The sequence below is a fragment of the Raphanus sativus genome, chromosome 9 (assembly GCF_000801105.2).
Source record: "Raphanus sativus cultivar WK10039 chromosome 9, ASM80110v3, whole genome shotgun sequence".
In the NCBI taxonomy this organism is placed as follows: Eukaryota; Viridiplantae; Streptophyta; class Magnoliopsida; order Brassicales; family Brassicaceae; genus Raphanus; species Raphanus sativus.
In genome coordinates, this window is record NC_079519.1 from 24,176,058 (window position 1) to 24,189,472 (window position 13,415).

General features: G+C 37.6%; 4 protein-coding genes across 4 annotated transcripts; 3 read left to right on the forward strand and 1 right to left on the reverse strand.

Moving 5' to 3' along the window:
- The first annotated feature begins 2,267 nt into the window (after positions 1-2,267).
- On the forward strand, positions 2,268-3,891 carry LOC108828342 (bifunctional protein FolD 4, chloroplastic-like). The gene is made up of 5 exons (XM_018601998.2): positions 2,268-2,611; positions 2,687-2,979; positions 3,050-3,286; positions 3,366-3,533; positions 3,604-3,891. Exons 1-5 carry the CDS (start codon positions 2,434-2,436, stop codon positions 3,772-3,774), a joined length of 1,047 nt encoding a protein of 348 aa, XP_018457500.1. The 5' UTR covers positions 2,268-2,433; the 3' UTR covers positions 3,775-3,891.
- On the reverse strand, positions 3,805-6,425 carry LOC108828341 (putative threonine aspartase). The gene is made up of 11 exons (XM_018601996.2): positions 6,420-6,425; positions 6,037-6,315; positions 5,889-5,939; positions 5,679-5,799; positions 5,523-5,607; positions 5,360-5,441; positions 5,009-5,260; positions 4,776-4,939; positions 4,541-4,670; positions 4,346-4,450; positions 3,805-4,244 (listed from the first exon to the last, which is right to left on the reverse strand). The coding sequence occupies exons 1-11, from the start codon at positions 6,423-6,425 to the stop codon at positions 4,155-4,157; spliced, it is 1,365 nt and encodes a 454-aa protein (XP_018457498.2). The 3' UTR covers positions 3,805-4,154.
- On the forward strand, positions 6,404-8,053 carry LOC108828346 (uncharacterized). Its single transcript, XM_018602002.2, has 3 exons — positions 6,404-6,553; positions 6,720-6,951; positions 7,766-8,053. Exons 2-3 carry the CDS (start codon positions 6,778-6,780, stop codon positions 7,853-7,855), a joined length of 264 nt encoding a protein of 87 aa, XP_018457504.1. The 5' UTR covers positions 6,404-6,553; positions 6,720-6,777; the 3' UTR covers positions 7,856-8,053.
- A 1,068-nt stretch (positions 8,054-9,121) lies between these two features.
- LOC108828697 (NAD-dependent malic enzyme 2, mitochondrial) lies at positions 9,122-13,303 on the forward strand. Its single transcript, XM_018602456.2, has 18 exons — positions 9,122-9,485; positions 9,639-9,735; positions 9,817-9,935; positions 10,004-10,300; positions 10,387-10,447; positions 10,530-10,633; positions 10,761-10,844; positions 10,931-11,037; positions 11,138-11,240; positions 11,542-11,640; positions 11,774-11,839; positions 11,922-11,994; positions 12,078-12,164; positions 12,261-12,315; positions 12,410-12,481; positions 12,573-12,635; positions 12,724-12,838; positions 12,933-13,303. The coding sequence occupies exons 1-18, from the start codon at positions 9,336-9,338 to the stop codon at positions 13,002-13,004; spliced, it is 1,824 nt and encodes a 607-aa protein (XP_018457958.2). The 5' UTR covers positions 9,122-9,335; the 3' UTR covers positions 13,005-13,303.
- Positions 13,304-13,415: the final 112 nt, after the last annotated feature.

Here is a 13,415-nt window from a genome sequence, read left to right on the forward strand (position 1 = left end):
CTGCAAGGAAATTTTTAGAAGGAAAATATAAACACCAATGTAGTTCAGATCGACATTATATCCTTCCTCATACCTGTTCATACCAAAAAATGTATCAAATGGAAACATAGCTCCAATTCAGCTAAGCCATGGGGAGACGTCATTTAAAACTTGAGCAACACTTTCACAGTGGATTTCGCTGATATGGTCGCCATTGACTGATGAAATTTTTCAGGTAAATTTTGGAGGTTTCATGGTCGCCAAAGAATCCCCAAGAAGCATCAAACATTTTTCGTGCTGTCCAGCGCATTCCGAAGACCGCTTTCCTTTGTCATTTGACTATCTCTCCCCGGTGAGTTTTTGTGTGAAGTAGGGAATGGATATGAAAACCTGGATCACCAGTCAATAATTCAGGTTTAAGGGTGCTGGTTTAGAATACAATGGAATGGAAGTTGGAGATTACAACTCATACATGTTCATCGATGAGTAGGAGCTCTAAACCCAAGAAAGCCCCCAGCATTGGCTATATTTTTTGCCTTCCAAAAATGGATTACCTTGAATCGAAGCTGTGACTCAGATCGTCCGGGTGAGATGTCGCTGAAATACATGGCAACGGGAGATTTTCCGGTGGTAAGCTGAGACTTCGTGGTGGATTTCATAGACATGGATATAGTTTCTGCAGCGTAGTTTTTTTTTAGTTTAGGATGGATTTAGGTATAGATAGGAGGAGAATCAATGAGAGGTGGGGGAAAACTCTCCCCTTGATTAGATATATACTTACAAATTTTCAATTCTAGTTTTTTATTTTTATGAAAAGTATTAAATTAAATACAATTTTTAAATTAATATTATAAATTATAAAAATCAATATTTCATATTTGTAATCAAATATTAAATTATGCTCTTTTGTTTCATAGTTTTATTTATGGAATGTAGATTTTGGATCAAAATCTTTCATATAGTACTAATAAAATTAGAAAACTTGGATTTGAAACTAAACACTTGCTGTATTTGTGGAATGCAAAGAAATCGAGTGGCACTGAAATGATTATAAACAATTATAACCTATAAAAACATCAATAAAATAACAATAGCCAACCAACATTATGTATTCTCGATAAATTAGATTATAAAAATAGTGAGACAAAAAACAAAAATAATAATTAAAAAACATTATGTATGTATTCTCTTAGATTATTTTTATATTTTATTTTGCTATTTGTCAAAATTTTAGTGTTATTTTTATATTTTATATTTTTCATGCTTTTATATATTTGCTAATATTTTTAATTAATTTTTGTTTTGTCGTTTATATAATATTTACTATTGTCGTTTTAAATTATATCTTCTTATAACTTTTATGATTTTATAGATATATTAATTATTATCATAAATTCATCGGGAAAATCACATAAAAAGCTTGAATGTGGAACTTTCATTGTTTTTATGCGATTTTCCCTAAATTCATCTGTGATTTTGATGCTTGTTACAAATATAAATTAATTTATTTTAGTTGAGGAATAGGAATTTTTAATATTAAATATTTATAAAATATTTAACATAAGTATATAATTCATATATCACGAAATATTTTCAATGGTTATTTTCCTTTAATCTGAACTTTAATATTGTAATAATTTTTATTTGGATCATTATTTCCATTAAGAATTAGAAAAATTGGATATAATATTAGTTATTAGAATAATAAACTAAATATAGGATAAATTTAATTATAATGAGGTTTTTGCAGAAATGATACAAAACTCAAAGTCAAACACAAAACTATAATGAGAAGACTTATAAAATAGTCTTCTTGTCAATGTAGAGGTTAGTTTTACAATTGACTCTATTTTTGTTTTTAAATATGACTTTTCTAGAATTCTTCCAACTTTTCTTTTTTTTAACAAAAAATCTCGAAAATAATAAAGAATACTTACTTGTAAATTTTCTAGGATAAACATGTTAGTTTTGCGGTTGACCAAATTGTGTTAGAAATTTAAATTTTTTTAAAAGATCTACATGGAAGTTTTCTTAACTTTCGGTGGAAATCTTTTTATTGTCGGTGAAAGTCGTCTCAAGTTATTTTTTTCAACTTAAAAATAAAACTTGAGAATTAATTTTGGGTTTTTTTGCTTAATAACCTAAAAAAAGGAAAATTAGATTTTGGGAGAGAGAGTAGAAAGAGATAGGAAGAGAAAGTAGGAGAGAGAAGAGAATTTTGGTTAGTAAAGTGAATTTCTGATTTTTGTGTGTATATAAAATTCGACGAGGTGGCTTTAGCAACCCTAGATATTTATTGTTACGGCCGGCCATGAAAAATAAAAATCTGAATTCAACAAAATAGTGCTCTCTCACTAGGTAAAACCCCCAAATCTTGTCCTCACCTCTAAAGCCCTAAAGCTAAGTTCGGGAGCCACGACGAGCAGACAAGTATTCTCTCTGGCCGGTAATAAAATGGCTTCAATGATGTTCACCGATTGCTCCTCCATGTCTTCAAGTCTCCTGCACGTAAACAGCCGCAGAAGCGCTATTCTCTTCCGTCAGTGCGTCGGCCAACTCCCCCTACGGAGCACTGCGTCGTCCGCCCGTGCCTGCTCTCTCTCCATTCGCTGCTCTTCCTCTCCCACTTTAGGTATTTCTTGTCTGAGAAAAAATGAATTTTGAATCTGTAACCAAAAACCATAAGATTTTGATTTTGATCCAACAGTTGATGGAAAGGCCGTGGCAAAGACTATTAGAGATGAGGTCACAGTCGAAGTATCGAGGATGAAGGAATCTATCGGCGTGGTTCCTGGGTTAGCTGTGATTCTGGTCGGGGACAGGAAAGATTCGGCGACTTATGTGAGGAACAAGAAGAAAGCTTGCGAATCCGTTGGAATCAAGTCGTTAGAAGTTAAGCTAGCCGAAGATTGCTCTGAAGAACAGGTGTTGAAATCCATCTCCTGCTTCAACGATGATCCATCTATCCACGGGATACTTGTTCAGTTACCTCTACCATCGGTATAACTTCCTTTTCGTATCTTTGTTTTACAGCAGAGTTTTGAATGTTTTTGTATATTATGTGCTGCAGCATATGGATGAGCAGAACATTTTGAATGCGGTTAGTATAGAGAAGGATGTTGATGGATTCCACCCGCTAAATATTGGACGACTCGCCATGCGTGGTAGAGAACCCTTGTTCGTTCCGTGTACTCCTAAGGGATGCATCGAGCTGTTGCATAGATACAACGTTGAGATCAAAGGGAAAAGAGCCGTTGTTATTGGAAGGAGTAACATTGTCGGTATGCCAGCTGCTCTCTTACTGCAGGTAATTAATAGTAGTGGCATTTGTTTTCATTTGGGACATTTGATAATTAATTGTCGCATTTTTTTGGTAAATGGTGTAGAGGGAGGATGCAACTGTTTCCATTATCCACTCAAGAACCAAGAACCCTGAAGAAATCACACGAGAAGCTGATATCATTATTGCAGCAGTTGGGCGACCAAACATGGTTAGAGGAAGCTGGATTAAACCTGGCGCAGTCATCATTGATGTTGGGATCAATCCGGTTGATGTAAGTGAACAATTAGTAATGGATTAAAACAAAATGAAGTGCTTGACGTTCGTATGATGTAAACTCGCAGGATCCAAATGCTCCACGTGGTTATCGTTTGGTTGGAGACGTATGTTACGAGGAGGCTTGCAAAATTGCATCAGCCATCACACCTGTTCCTGGTGGTGTTGGGCCAATGACCATAGCTATGCTTCTGTCCAATACCTTGATATCGGCCAAGAGAATTCACAACTTCGAGTGACCTTGTAGGAAGATTGATGATGGCTTTGGCTTTTGTTTTTTTTTTTTTTGAATTAGCAAGGCTTTTTCTCCGGATACAATAGTTTGCTATCTGAAATAAAATGTCTTTTTCGGTGTATGAAGCCAAACATTTTTTTTTCTAAATGGAAGAAAATTGCCTTTGGGATTTAACAAGCATCACTGCCTCCAAAACCAGACGCCTTCTTGCTTTCGTGTGTCTTGTCTTTGACATACATAATTTTCCAAAAGATTTATAATTTTTTTGGGTGGATGTCAACATACTGAAAGGGTGCTGTCCCCATGTTACAAATTCTTAAACTAACTTTCCTCCACATTGTTCAGTTTTCCTACATAATCAGATTCCCGAGAGCATAAATTATATCAGCAACAGCTTGAACGGAGGTCAATCCCGGCTTCAAAATGATTTATTCTCCCTTCATTTTCCCCTCTCTTCTTCCTGAGAATTGAAATCTATTCAAGGAAACAACATAACCAATTGTCCGAAACTTAGATTTCAAACTCCGCAATTAACCATGACATGTTTTTGCTGGTACCAAAAAAGAAATGCAAACCTTTGGCTTCGTAATCGAGTTTCCATAGTATCCTATGCCAAACGACAGTGACGAGTATGCAGCTGCTATCTCGACAGCATTTAGCTCCGGCCTACCTCCAGGGACCTTGAGTGGAATCAGAACAAGCAAAAGTTAAGATTAACAATCAAAATAATGGGAAAAAACTGAGAAGGTTCTTCTAATTCTTGGGCTTACAGCTGCAGAAGCATCCGCTTGAACCACTAGAATTCCAGCAGTTTTGTCAGCAACTCCACTCTTGGAGCCCTCTTGTTGCATTACAGAACGTAAAACCTTCATGGCGGCAGATGCTGGACCAGCCTGTGAACTAAAAGCATAACAAAACCCTTCTTAGCTCTGATACAGAAGTTCAAAGCCACACCAAAAAAAGAGCATGACCATTATTAAGAAGGGTTTTAGGGAAATATAATACAGTGATAATGAAGTACAACATTCCTTAGCTGCAAATCCTCTCATAAGATACTCTCCAGCTCCAGACACACAACAACCAACTAGACAAGGAGCTCCAAATAGTCCTTTAGAGGATGCCCAACAACCAGAACCATAAGTTGCTGCTACACCTACACGCCCACTAATCTGAAATGCAAATACATGATAATCAATTTTTAATTCTTCTGAAGACAACTAGGAATTGATAGTTATTACCTTCATTGCAATGCCACCACTTGAGGATCCACAAGCAATGCGTCCTTCACTGTCAACACAAATAACGCCAACAGTATCCATGATCTTATCCTCATCTACTTCTGCGCACGGTGAAGGTCTTTCCTCACATATTCCATTCTTCTCAGATTCCCTTTGTCGTTGTTCAGAAGAAAGGTTATTCTTTGCCTCTACCGCTGATAGCATACTCTTGAACTTTCTCCATTGGTTTCTTGCTCTATCTGTAACCAGCCACTGTTGCAACATACGAATACTTAAAAGATAATTCTCAAGGAATAAAACAACCAGGTGAGGTGATTTAGAGTAAAGCAAAGAGAATGTGGAAACCTAAACCTGATCAGCTTCTGTGAGAGTTTCAGGCAAAATAACATGTTTGGATTTGGCCCAACGTCTAGCTCCTTCACCAACTAACATCCTGATTAGAAAGTTCAATGCTTGAGAGAAACGGATTCACAAAGGTGGGTTGACAGAACAAAGAAGGGTGGTGATTCTTTACATAGGAGGTATACGGCCTAATAGGCTTGAGCCACTCATCTGCTCCTTCACTAATGAAGTAGCAATCTTGATGGCATTTCTGACACCTGACCTACAGTTACATATTCCAAAATACTGTAACTTTGATACACAAGTTAACAAGAGTTATGTTAAGTACCTGGAACAGCTCCAACGGCACCAAAGACACCAGAATCACCATCCATAAGACTAGCATCACATTCCACATGACCATCTTCTGTCAGATTAGAGCCTCTACCAGCATTTGTGCTCGGATCATCCTAATTTTACATCGCTATTAAAATCAAGAAGCAGCTATTGCAGACATCAACAGAGTTATTTCTGCTATATGATCAAGAAGTACAAGTACCTCGAGGACTTCAATGGCGGCTGAAACAGCATCTATGCACCCACCAGAATCCTAAATTCAAACAAAGATCACACATCAGTCAAGGTATGCTATCATTCAGTCAATCACACATCAATCGAGACTGTGTAAAAGACAAGTGGAGTAGGACCTGGCGAAGAATAGTCGAGGCGGCTAGGCAAGCACGTCTAATGACGGATCTAAGAGCTTTCTCGTTAGCCGTCGCGTGGTATCCGGCACCGACGTGAACCGCCACGAAAAATCGCCGGCTTTTATCTGCTCCGTCGCAAGCCATCTCTTTCAGGCGAAACCTCTCGGAAGTTTGATACAAGAACCTTGATATACACTCCGTTCCTAAATTAACATCGTGGCGTTTCGAAGATCCAATAGGTTTGCTGCTATCCGTTCCAATGATATAGATGTAAACATCCTGCTGTTTTAAATACTACTTTCACGGGTAGTGAAAAGACAATATTACCCATTGGGACGCTGTAGAAAGAACACAATAGGATTCGAGGTAAGGGGGCAACAGACAGTCATTTGTGGTGTCTAAAGACGTAAAACACCCTGAGTAGTCAGATCAATTGCAGACAAAGGCCAAAACTCAATTTCATTCACCCTCTAGTCTCATCTTCTTCTTTGTTTGCGATCCTTCCGATATCGCTAAGGTAAGTATCGATCTCTGGTTAAAAGTACTCCGGAATCATGTTAATAGAATACTCAATTCGAAGAATCTGTCATCATTTTCGTTTGTAGTTTGCTTTTAGCGGGATATAGTTTAGGGTTTTGCTTTGATTTTACTAATGGATCTGGTCATCTTCTTTATCGAATTAGGAAAAAAAAGGAATCTGTATTTTAGTGGACTGATTCACCGGATCGAATCTAAGAAGAAATGGGAGGAGCTGGAGGAGGAGGAGGAGAAGGCGGCGATTTCAGAGCCAAAGTATGGAGCATGTCTGGTGGGCCTTACTGTAGGCCCAAGCACTGGCGTCGCAACACCGCCTTTGCAATGCTTGGCGTTTTCCTTGTCTGCATCCCCATTGCCATGAAGTCTGCCGAGCTCGAGGTTTATTCTTTGTCCGTGTATTAATATCTTCGTTGGATTGTTTAATGGTATGGTCTAGCATGATTTTGGGAACATGTATACTGATCGATAAACTTCTGTAGCTTATTAGTAGAGATTCAATACATGCAAGTTTGGATGTTTTCTCATCATCTTATACAGTACGTGTGAGAATCGAATCTATTGTAGCAGATAGCTTTGCGTTTATCTATTTCACAAGATCATTATAGTGTGTTGCAACTTGCAATTGCAAGTAAAATTAATAACCTTTATCTCCTGCCTAGTTCCGTTTGTTATCTATTGTAGAATTATCTGCAAAATGGTAACCTATTTGTCATGTTTGCTTGTGACCTTGTGCCTCATTGCCATGCTACTTTAAGTTATATGTTTATGTTTGGAGATTTTATTGGTTTCTTTCTCTTGCTGTAGCTCGTCTTTGAAATTTAATCTTCTTAAACTCTTGCAACTTAAGTTTTGCATAGTCTGAAAGAGTGGTTTGGCTGCAAATGATCGATGGCTATTTATTTTTTGGAAGCTTGATTCTTGATTCAAGTCAATTGTTACAATGATCTAGCACTTGTATATATGCCCATGCTACTCCATAGTTTTCACTTTCTTGTTTTGATGATTACGACTTAAAAGAATACTTGTTGTTTTGATCGATGGCTTTTTATTTTTTGGAAGCCTGATTCTTGATTCAAGTCAATTGTTACAAGGATCTAGCACTTGTATATATATATCCATGCTATTCCGTAGTTTCCACTTTCTTGTTTTGATGATCATGACCAAAACAAAACTTGTTTTTTTTTTATTACAGCAAAGGCCGCACATGCCCGTACGTCCAATTCCTTCACAGATTTGGTGCAAGAACTTTGGAACCAAGGACGATTACGAAAAAGAGCATTAAATCTTGTTTTACTTGCTGTTGAGACAACTCTCTTTGGCTTGGTCTCTTCTTATTTTGCAGACGACAATGTGAGCATGACAAAACCCCTTCTAGATTTTTCACAGTATTTGTGACCATAATAATCTGTCTTTGCCTTGCCATGTTGTTAGACCAAATGAAATCTTTCCAAATTAAGACATTTCATGTCTTTTTCAGAAACCCAATTTGATCAGGGTCAGGTTTTATCTAAGGTAGAATCCATCCAAGTTTTTTCTTTTTCTTTTTGAAACATTATTATGCGATTTTACCTTTAACCGATTTTCGGAATAATGCTTTAAGAATCTGCATTAAAAAGGTATGCGACTGGATTGATGATTATACCAGATTGCCGAATAGCTAGAATTTGCATTTTGATGGTGTCTGTGGATGGTCTTTATTCTTATGTTCTGTGGCAAATTGATTTAAGGCTATAAAAATTTGACGGCACACAATACATTTCTATCTGGAAAATGGGAAATTTAAATAATATACTAACTCTTTTCTTTTTGTTTGGACAAAAAAACAATAACTTTCTGTAAATATGTAAAATATATCAGAGAGAGTGCACATGTTTTTCCTGCTAGTTATACACGAATTTAAAATCTTCAAAATCGTGTTTTTGGTTGGTGAGCTTCTGATATGTATGTGGAAAATGTCGAGGGACTAACCTGTCAGTTACCTTTATAGATCTACCAAAATAATGTAGGAGTTATTCGATTCTAAGACAAGAACGGTAGAAAAAGAAAGTAAGAGAAGCAGTGGTTAGAGTTAAAAGCTGGCGGTCTCAAGCCGCCGCAGCGAATATTGTTTTAATGGATGGTTCTCTCTTAAAATGCTCGATTTATTCTTTCCTTTTTTTTCTTTTTTTTCTTTTCTTCTTTGATTTTTTTTTTTATTTAGGGAGACGTAATATTTTGTTACCAGAGGTACACGCATGGGTAAAAGCGGAAATACGATGACACAGAAACACGTGTCAGTGATCTGACGGTGAGTTAGTCAAAGTCTTTTCACCTCTAATCGGCATTGTGAGGAAAATAATGCAGAACCGTGTTTCCGTTTATACCCTTCTTGCCCAATCCTCCTTCGGGCAACTTTAAATATTAAGTTCCCTTTTTTGACTTTACACTAATTTCTTTTTTAATGCTCCTTTTTGAGAAATTAAAAAGAGGGACAAAAGAAAGTAAACAAAAGAAATAAATGCGTTATTAATTTGGCTGACCCCTTTCGCTCTTACTAATCCTCGGGCAGGTTCTCAGACATCTTCCCTCCTCCTCAGACAGCTCTCTCTCTCTCTTATATTCTTTCCACAGTGGAAGAGGTATAAGAAGGGATCAAAGCTAAATCTTTGTGTATAGTTAAAACTTTTTACTAATCTTACGGTTCAACTTGTCATACCATCGAATTCCGGTTTTCGAATTCGGTGTCTGTGAGGTTTTGAGTTGATCGGATCTCGAGAGTGAGAATGATGTGGAGGAACATTGCTGCCTTCTCCAAGGCTGCGGCTGCGGCAAGAACTCACGGATCTCGGCGGTGCTTGTCAACGGCGATTCCTGGTCCTTGCATCGTTCACAAGCGTGGTGCGGATATCCTCCACGATCCATGGTTCAACAAGGTTTCTCTCTTGTCTTTTCCTCTGATCTATTCCCTCAATTTGATTGCCTGATTGTTGAAACTTTAGGGAAGTGAGTTTATAACAACACTTTGAAATCTCTGTGATTTTTAGATTTGTCTTTCTCATTTTTGCTGCGTTCATGTTTGCTTGCAGGACACTGGTTTTCCATTGACTGAGAGAGATAGATTGGGGCTAAGAGGCTTGCTCCCTCCTCGTGTTATATCCTTTGAGCAGCAATACGCCCGTTTCAGTAAGTCTCATGATCTAATACCTTTGGATCCATCCTTATTCTCGTTTTCTGAGACTTGGTCCCTATGAATACAATTGGCAGTTGAGTCCTTTCGGTCGCTAGAGAGGAACACGCAAGGTCAGCCAGACAACGTTGTGTCATTAGCAAAGTGGAGGATTCTCAATAGGTTGCATGACCGTAACGAGACTTTGTACTACCGAGTGAGTTACAACGTTTTCTTTCTTTTTAACTATCCTGACATCATCCCTGAGACTCTTGTTCTCTGTAGGTCCTTATTGATAATATCAAAGATTTCGCCCCAATCATATACACACCCACGGTTGGACTGGTTTGTCAGAACTATTCGGGTTTGTATAGAAGGCCCCGAGGAATGTACTTCAGTGCCAAAGACAAGGGAGAGATGATGTCTATGATCTATAACTGGCCTGCTCATCAGGTTGATATGATTGTCATCACTGATGGTAGCCGTATCCTTGGCTTAGGAGACCTTGGAGTTCAGGGTATTGGGATTCCTATTGGTAAGCTTGACATGTATGTCGCTGCAGCAGGAATCAATCCACAGAGAGTATGTCCCATCTCTACATCATCTGTTTTGTGTGTTTTTTTTCTTTACAATACACAGGTTTCATTTTCCTTATTGTTCATCTTCAGGTTTTGCCAATTATGTTGGATGTGGGCACGAATAATCAAAAGCTCCTACAGAACCCTCTCTGTAAGCTACTTTTTATTAGTCTATATATGATGCACTTCTATGGATGTGTTTCATTTGATACTTCATGTTCATGTATCTACAGATTTAGGACTCAGACAACCTAGGTTGGAAGGAGAGGAGTACCTTGAGATTGTTGATGAATTTATGGAAGCTGCATTCACACGTTGGCCTAAGGCTGTCGTTCAGGTATTTATATATATATATATATATATATATATATATATATATATCTTAGTTTCTATCTTAGTTCAGGTATTACCTTTTGGTGGTGGTGAGGATAACTAAAATGGTTGTTATTATCATCATAAAATAGTTCGAAGATTTCCAAGCGAAATGGGCTTTTGAAACTTTGGAAAGATATAGGAAGAAGTTTTGCATGTTCAATGACGATGTCCAGGTAATGTTCTCATCAGCTGCTCTTACTTTTGTAGCTACTCTTTTTTTATTTTACTTTAATAACAAGGTTGGCCTATGATCTCTCAGGGAACTGCTGGTGTTGCTCTCGCTGGACTATTGGGAACTGTAAGAGCCCAAGGTCGGCCTTTGTCTGACTTTGTGAACCAAAAGATTGTTGTGGTGGGAGCTGGAAGGTACTTGGATTATCCAGTCTTTTACTATTATTGTGCTGTATATTTCTGCAGTAACTTTCATCTCATCTTCGTATTGTAATATATCTTCTTTTCCTCATAGTGCCGGGCTCGGTGTAACTAAGACGGCAGTACAGGCGGTTGCGAGAATGGCAGGCATCAGCTTCGCTGAAGCAACGAAAAACTTCTACTTGATAGATAAAGATGTAAGTCTCTGTTATCCCATACTCAACGGTGACGTCATCAGTTTGATACTATATAAATTAGCTTGTGTAGTTCCACGTGTGGAATTGACTTTGAAACTGTCAATACTATCTTTTTAAGAGCTTGCTTTTGGATGTTGTTTTAAGCTATCTACTAAGAGCTTACCTAGAAGGAGTCAAAAACATTTTTTAAAAGTTATCCATTTGCCATACTAGTTTTGTTTTGGTCAGCATATTGTTTTTTTATTTGATTGCCTCGTAAGATCTTGAATGATGTAATGAAAACGACTGATTGTGGGTTCAGGGTCTTGTCACCACGGAGAGGTCAAAACTTGACCCAGCAGTTGTACCTTTTGCCAAAAATCCAGCTGAGATACGTGAGGGAGCAAGTATCGTTGAAGTGGTAAAGCTTAAGCCTTATTTTATTCTTGACTTGGCCAATTTTTTGACTTCATCTTCTTTCTCTTCAGCTGTCCTTGAAAGTTTGAGACATTATAATATTGTCATGTGTTCCTTGTTTACAAATTTTTGTTCAGGTGAAGACAGTGAGGCCACATGTTCTTCTTGGTTTATCTGGAGTGGGTGGCATCTTCAATGAAGAAGTGGGTGAACCTAATTTCAACAAGTATATTAATTAACAGTTTTGCTGACTTGTATGGTTTACTGGTTTGAATTGTGCAAAAGGTTCTCAAGGCAATGCGAGAATCTGATTCATGCAAGCCCGCCATTTTTGCTATGTCGAATCCAACCTTGAATGGTTTGTGTTTTTGTCTTTCCAAAATGATGTAACATACTCCTTGAAAGAAGATCTAATTTGAACACCTTTTCTGTTTGTGACAGCCGAGTGCACCGCTGCTGATGCATTTAAGCACGCCGGAGAAAACATAGTCTTTGGAAGCGGAAGCCCATTTGAAAACGTTCAACTTGGTAATGTTATAGTGAGAGAGATTCATTTATGGATTTTGTAACTCTAATTGTTTAAAATCCGATATAAAATATTCATATAATTCTTTAAACTTGCAGAGAGTGGTAATGTTGGGCATGTGAATCAGGCCAACAACATGTACCTATTCCCCGGGTTCGTTTTCCTTCTTGATAACTGTTTCAATGAATCACATTTTAATCCATAGGTTGAGCTGAGCTCATTCAAATGTGCTTATTATGGTTTACAGGATAGGGTTAGGGACTCTTCTGTCTGGTGCACGTATTGTAACTGATGGGATGCTGCTAGCTGCTGCTGAATGGTAAGAAGATTGCATTTGGTTCTCTTCCATCGTATGATATAGTAGGTGAAGGCTGACGATTAATAATATTTTTTTCAAAATTATAACGCAGCCTTGCGTCCTACATGACTGACGAAGAAGTTCAAAAAGGCATCCTTTACCCTTCAATCAACAAGTATTATTCCCTTTCATTGACATCCGTTGATTAACATCTTTAAACGGCTGTATTAAGTGAATTGGTTTTTAACAAAAAAAAAATGCAGCATCCGACACATAACAGCTGAGGTAGGGGCGGCTGTTCTAAGAGCTGCGGTATCTGATGACATTGTAGAAGGACATGGGGATGTTGGTCCCAGAGATCTCAGTCACATGTCCAAGGTATCATAATTAAATGAGCTTTGTATTAAGCATGATAAGTAAGGTACTAGTAGAAGGCTGAATCTAATTGCATCTTTTGTTTTTGAAACAACAGGAGGAGACAGTGGATTACATCACAAGGAACATGTGGTTCCCAATTTACAGCCCTCTCGTGCACGAGAAGTAGACAGTAGTGGCTCTTTGAACACTCTCAGCTCTCATAATAAAAGCCAGAAATACAAAACATAACAAGTTCCTCCTTGTATTATTTGCGATCAACAACATTGTTTCTTCTTTTCTCAGTATGTGATGCTACAAAAGCCATGATGGCAAATGTTTAAAAAGACAGAGAACAAGAAACAGGGTTAGCTCTAGGTCACCTGTACCTTGTCCTTTTTCCGATATTTTTTCCAATTTCTTAAGATTATGTCTGAAAAGATTATATAACACTATACATTTTTTGGGACAATAACATTCCTTTGAATCTGTTGCTCTGCTTTTCGAATTTCGGTTTGATAAAGTCGAATTTGATTTGGGTAGACTGAAACGGTTCTGGTTCAATTTTTTTCCTGGTTCGGAGTTTCGTGATGGGATGGAA

Coding starts and splice junctions, on each gene's coding strand:
- LOC108828346 (XM_018602002.2), top strand. CDS start 6,778: ATGGGAGGAGCTGGAGGAGGAGGAGGAGAAGGCGGCGATTTCAGAGCC. Junction 6,952..7,765: donor TGAAGTCTGCCGAGCTCGAG/GTTTATTCTTTG, acceptor TTTTTATTACAG/CAAAGGCCGCACATGCCCGT.
- LOC108828341 (XM_018601996.2), bottom strand. Junction 5,800..5,888: donor CCGCCATTGAAGTCCTCGAG/GTACTTGTACTT, acceptor ATGTAAAATTAG/GATGATCCGAGCACAAATGC. Junction 4,671..4,775: donor TGTTGTACTTCATTATCACT/GTATTATATTTC, acceptor TTATGCTTTTAG/TTCACAGGCTGGTCCAGCAT.
- LOC108828697 (XM_018602456.2), top strand. CDS start 9,336: ATGATGTGGAGGAACATTGCTGCCTTCTCCAAGGCTGCGGCTGCGGCA. Junction 12,316..12,409: donor AACATGTACCTATTCCCCGG/GTTCGTTTTCCT, acceptor TATGGTTTACAG/GATAGGGTTAGGGACTCTTC. Junction 12,636..12,723: donor CTTTACCCTTCAATCAACAA/GTATTATTCCCT, acceptor AAAAAAATGCAG/CATCCGACACATAACAGCTG.
- LOC108828342 (XM_018601998.2), top strand. CDS start 2,434: ATGGCTTCAATGATGTTCACCGATTGCTCCTCCATGTCTTCAAGTCTC. Junction 2,612..2,686: donor CTCTTCCTCTCCCACTTTAG/GTATTTCTTGTC, acceptor TTGATCCAACAG/TTGATGGAAAGGCCGTGGCA. Junction 3,534..3,603: donor TTGGGATCAATCCGGTTGAT/GTAAGTGAACAA, acceptor GTAAACTCGCAG/GATCCAAATGCTCCACGTGG.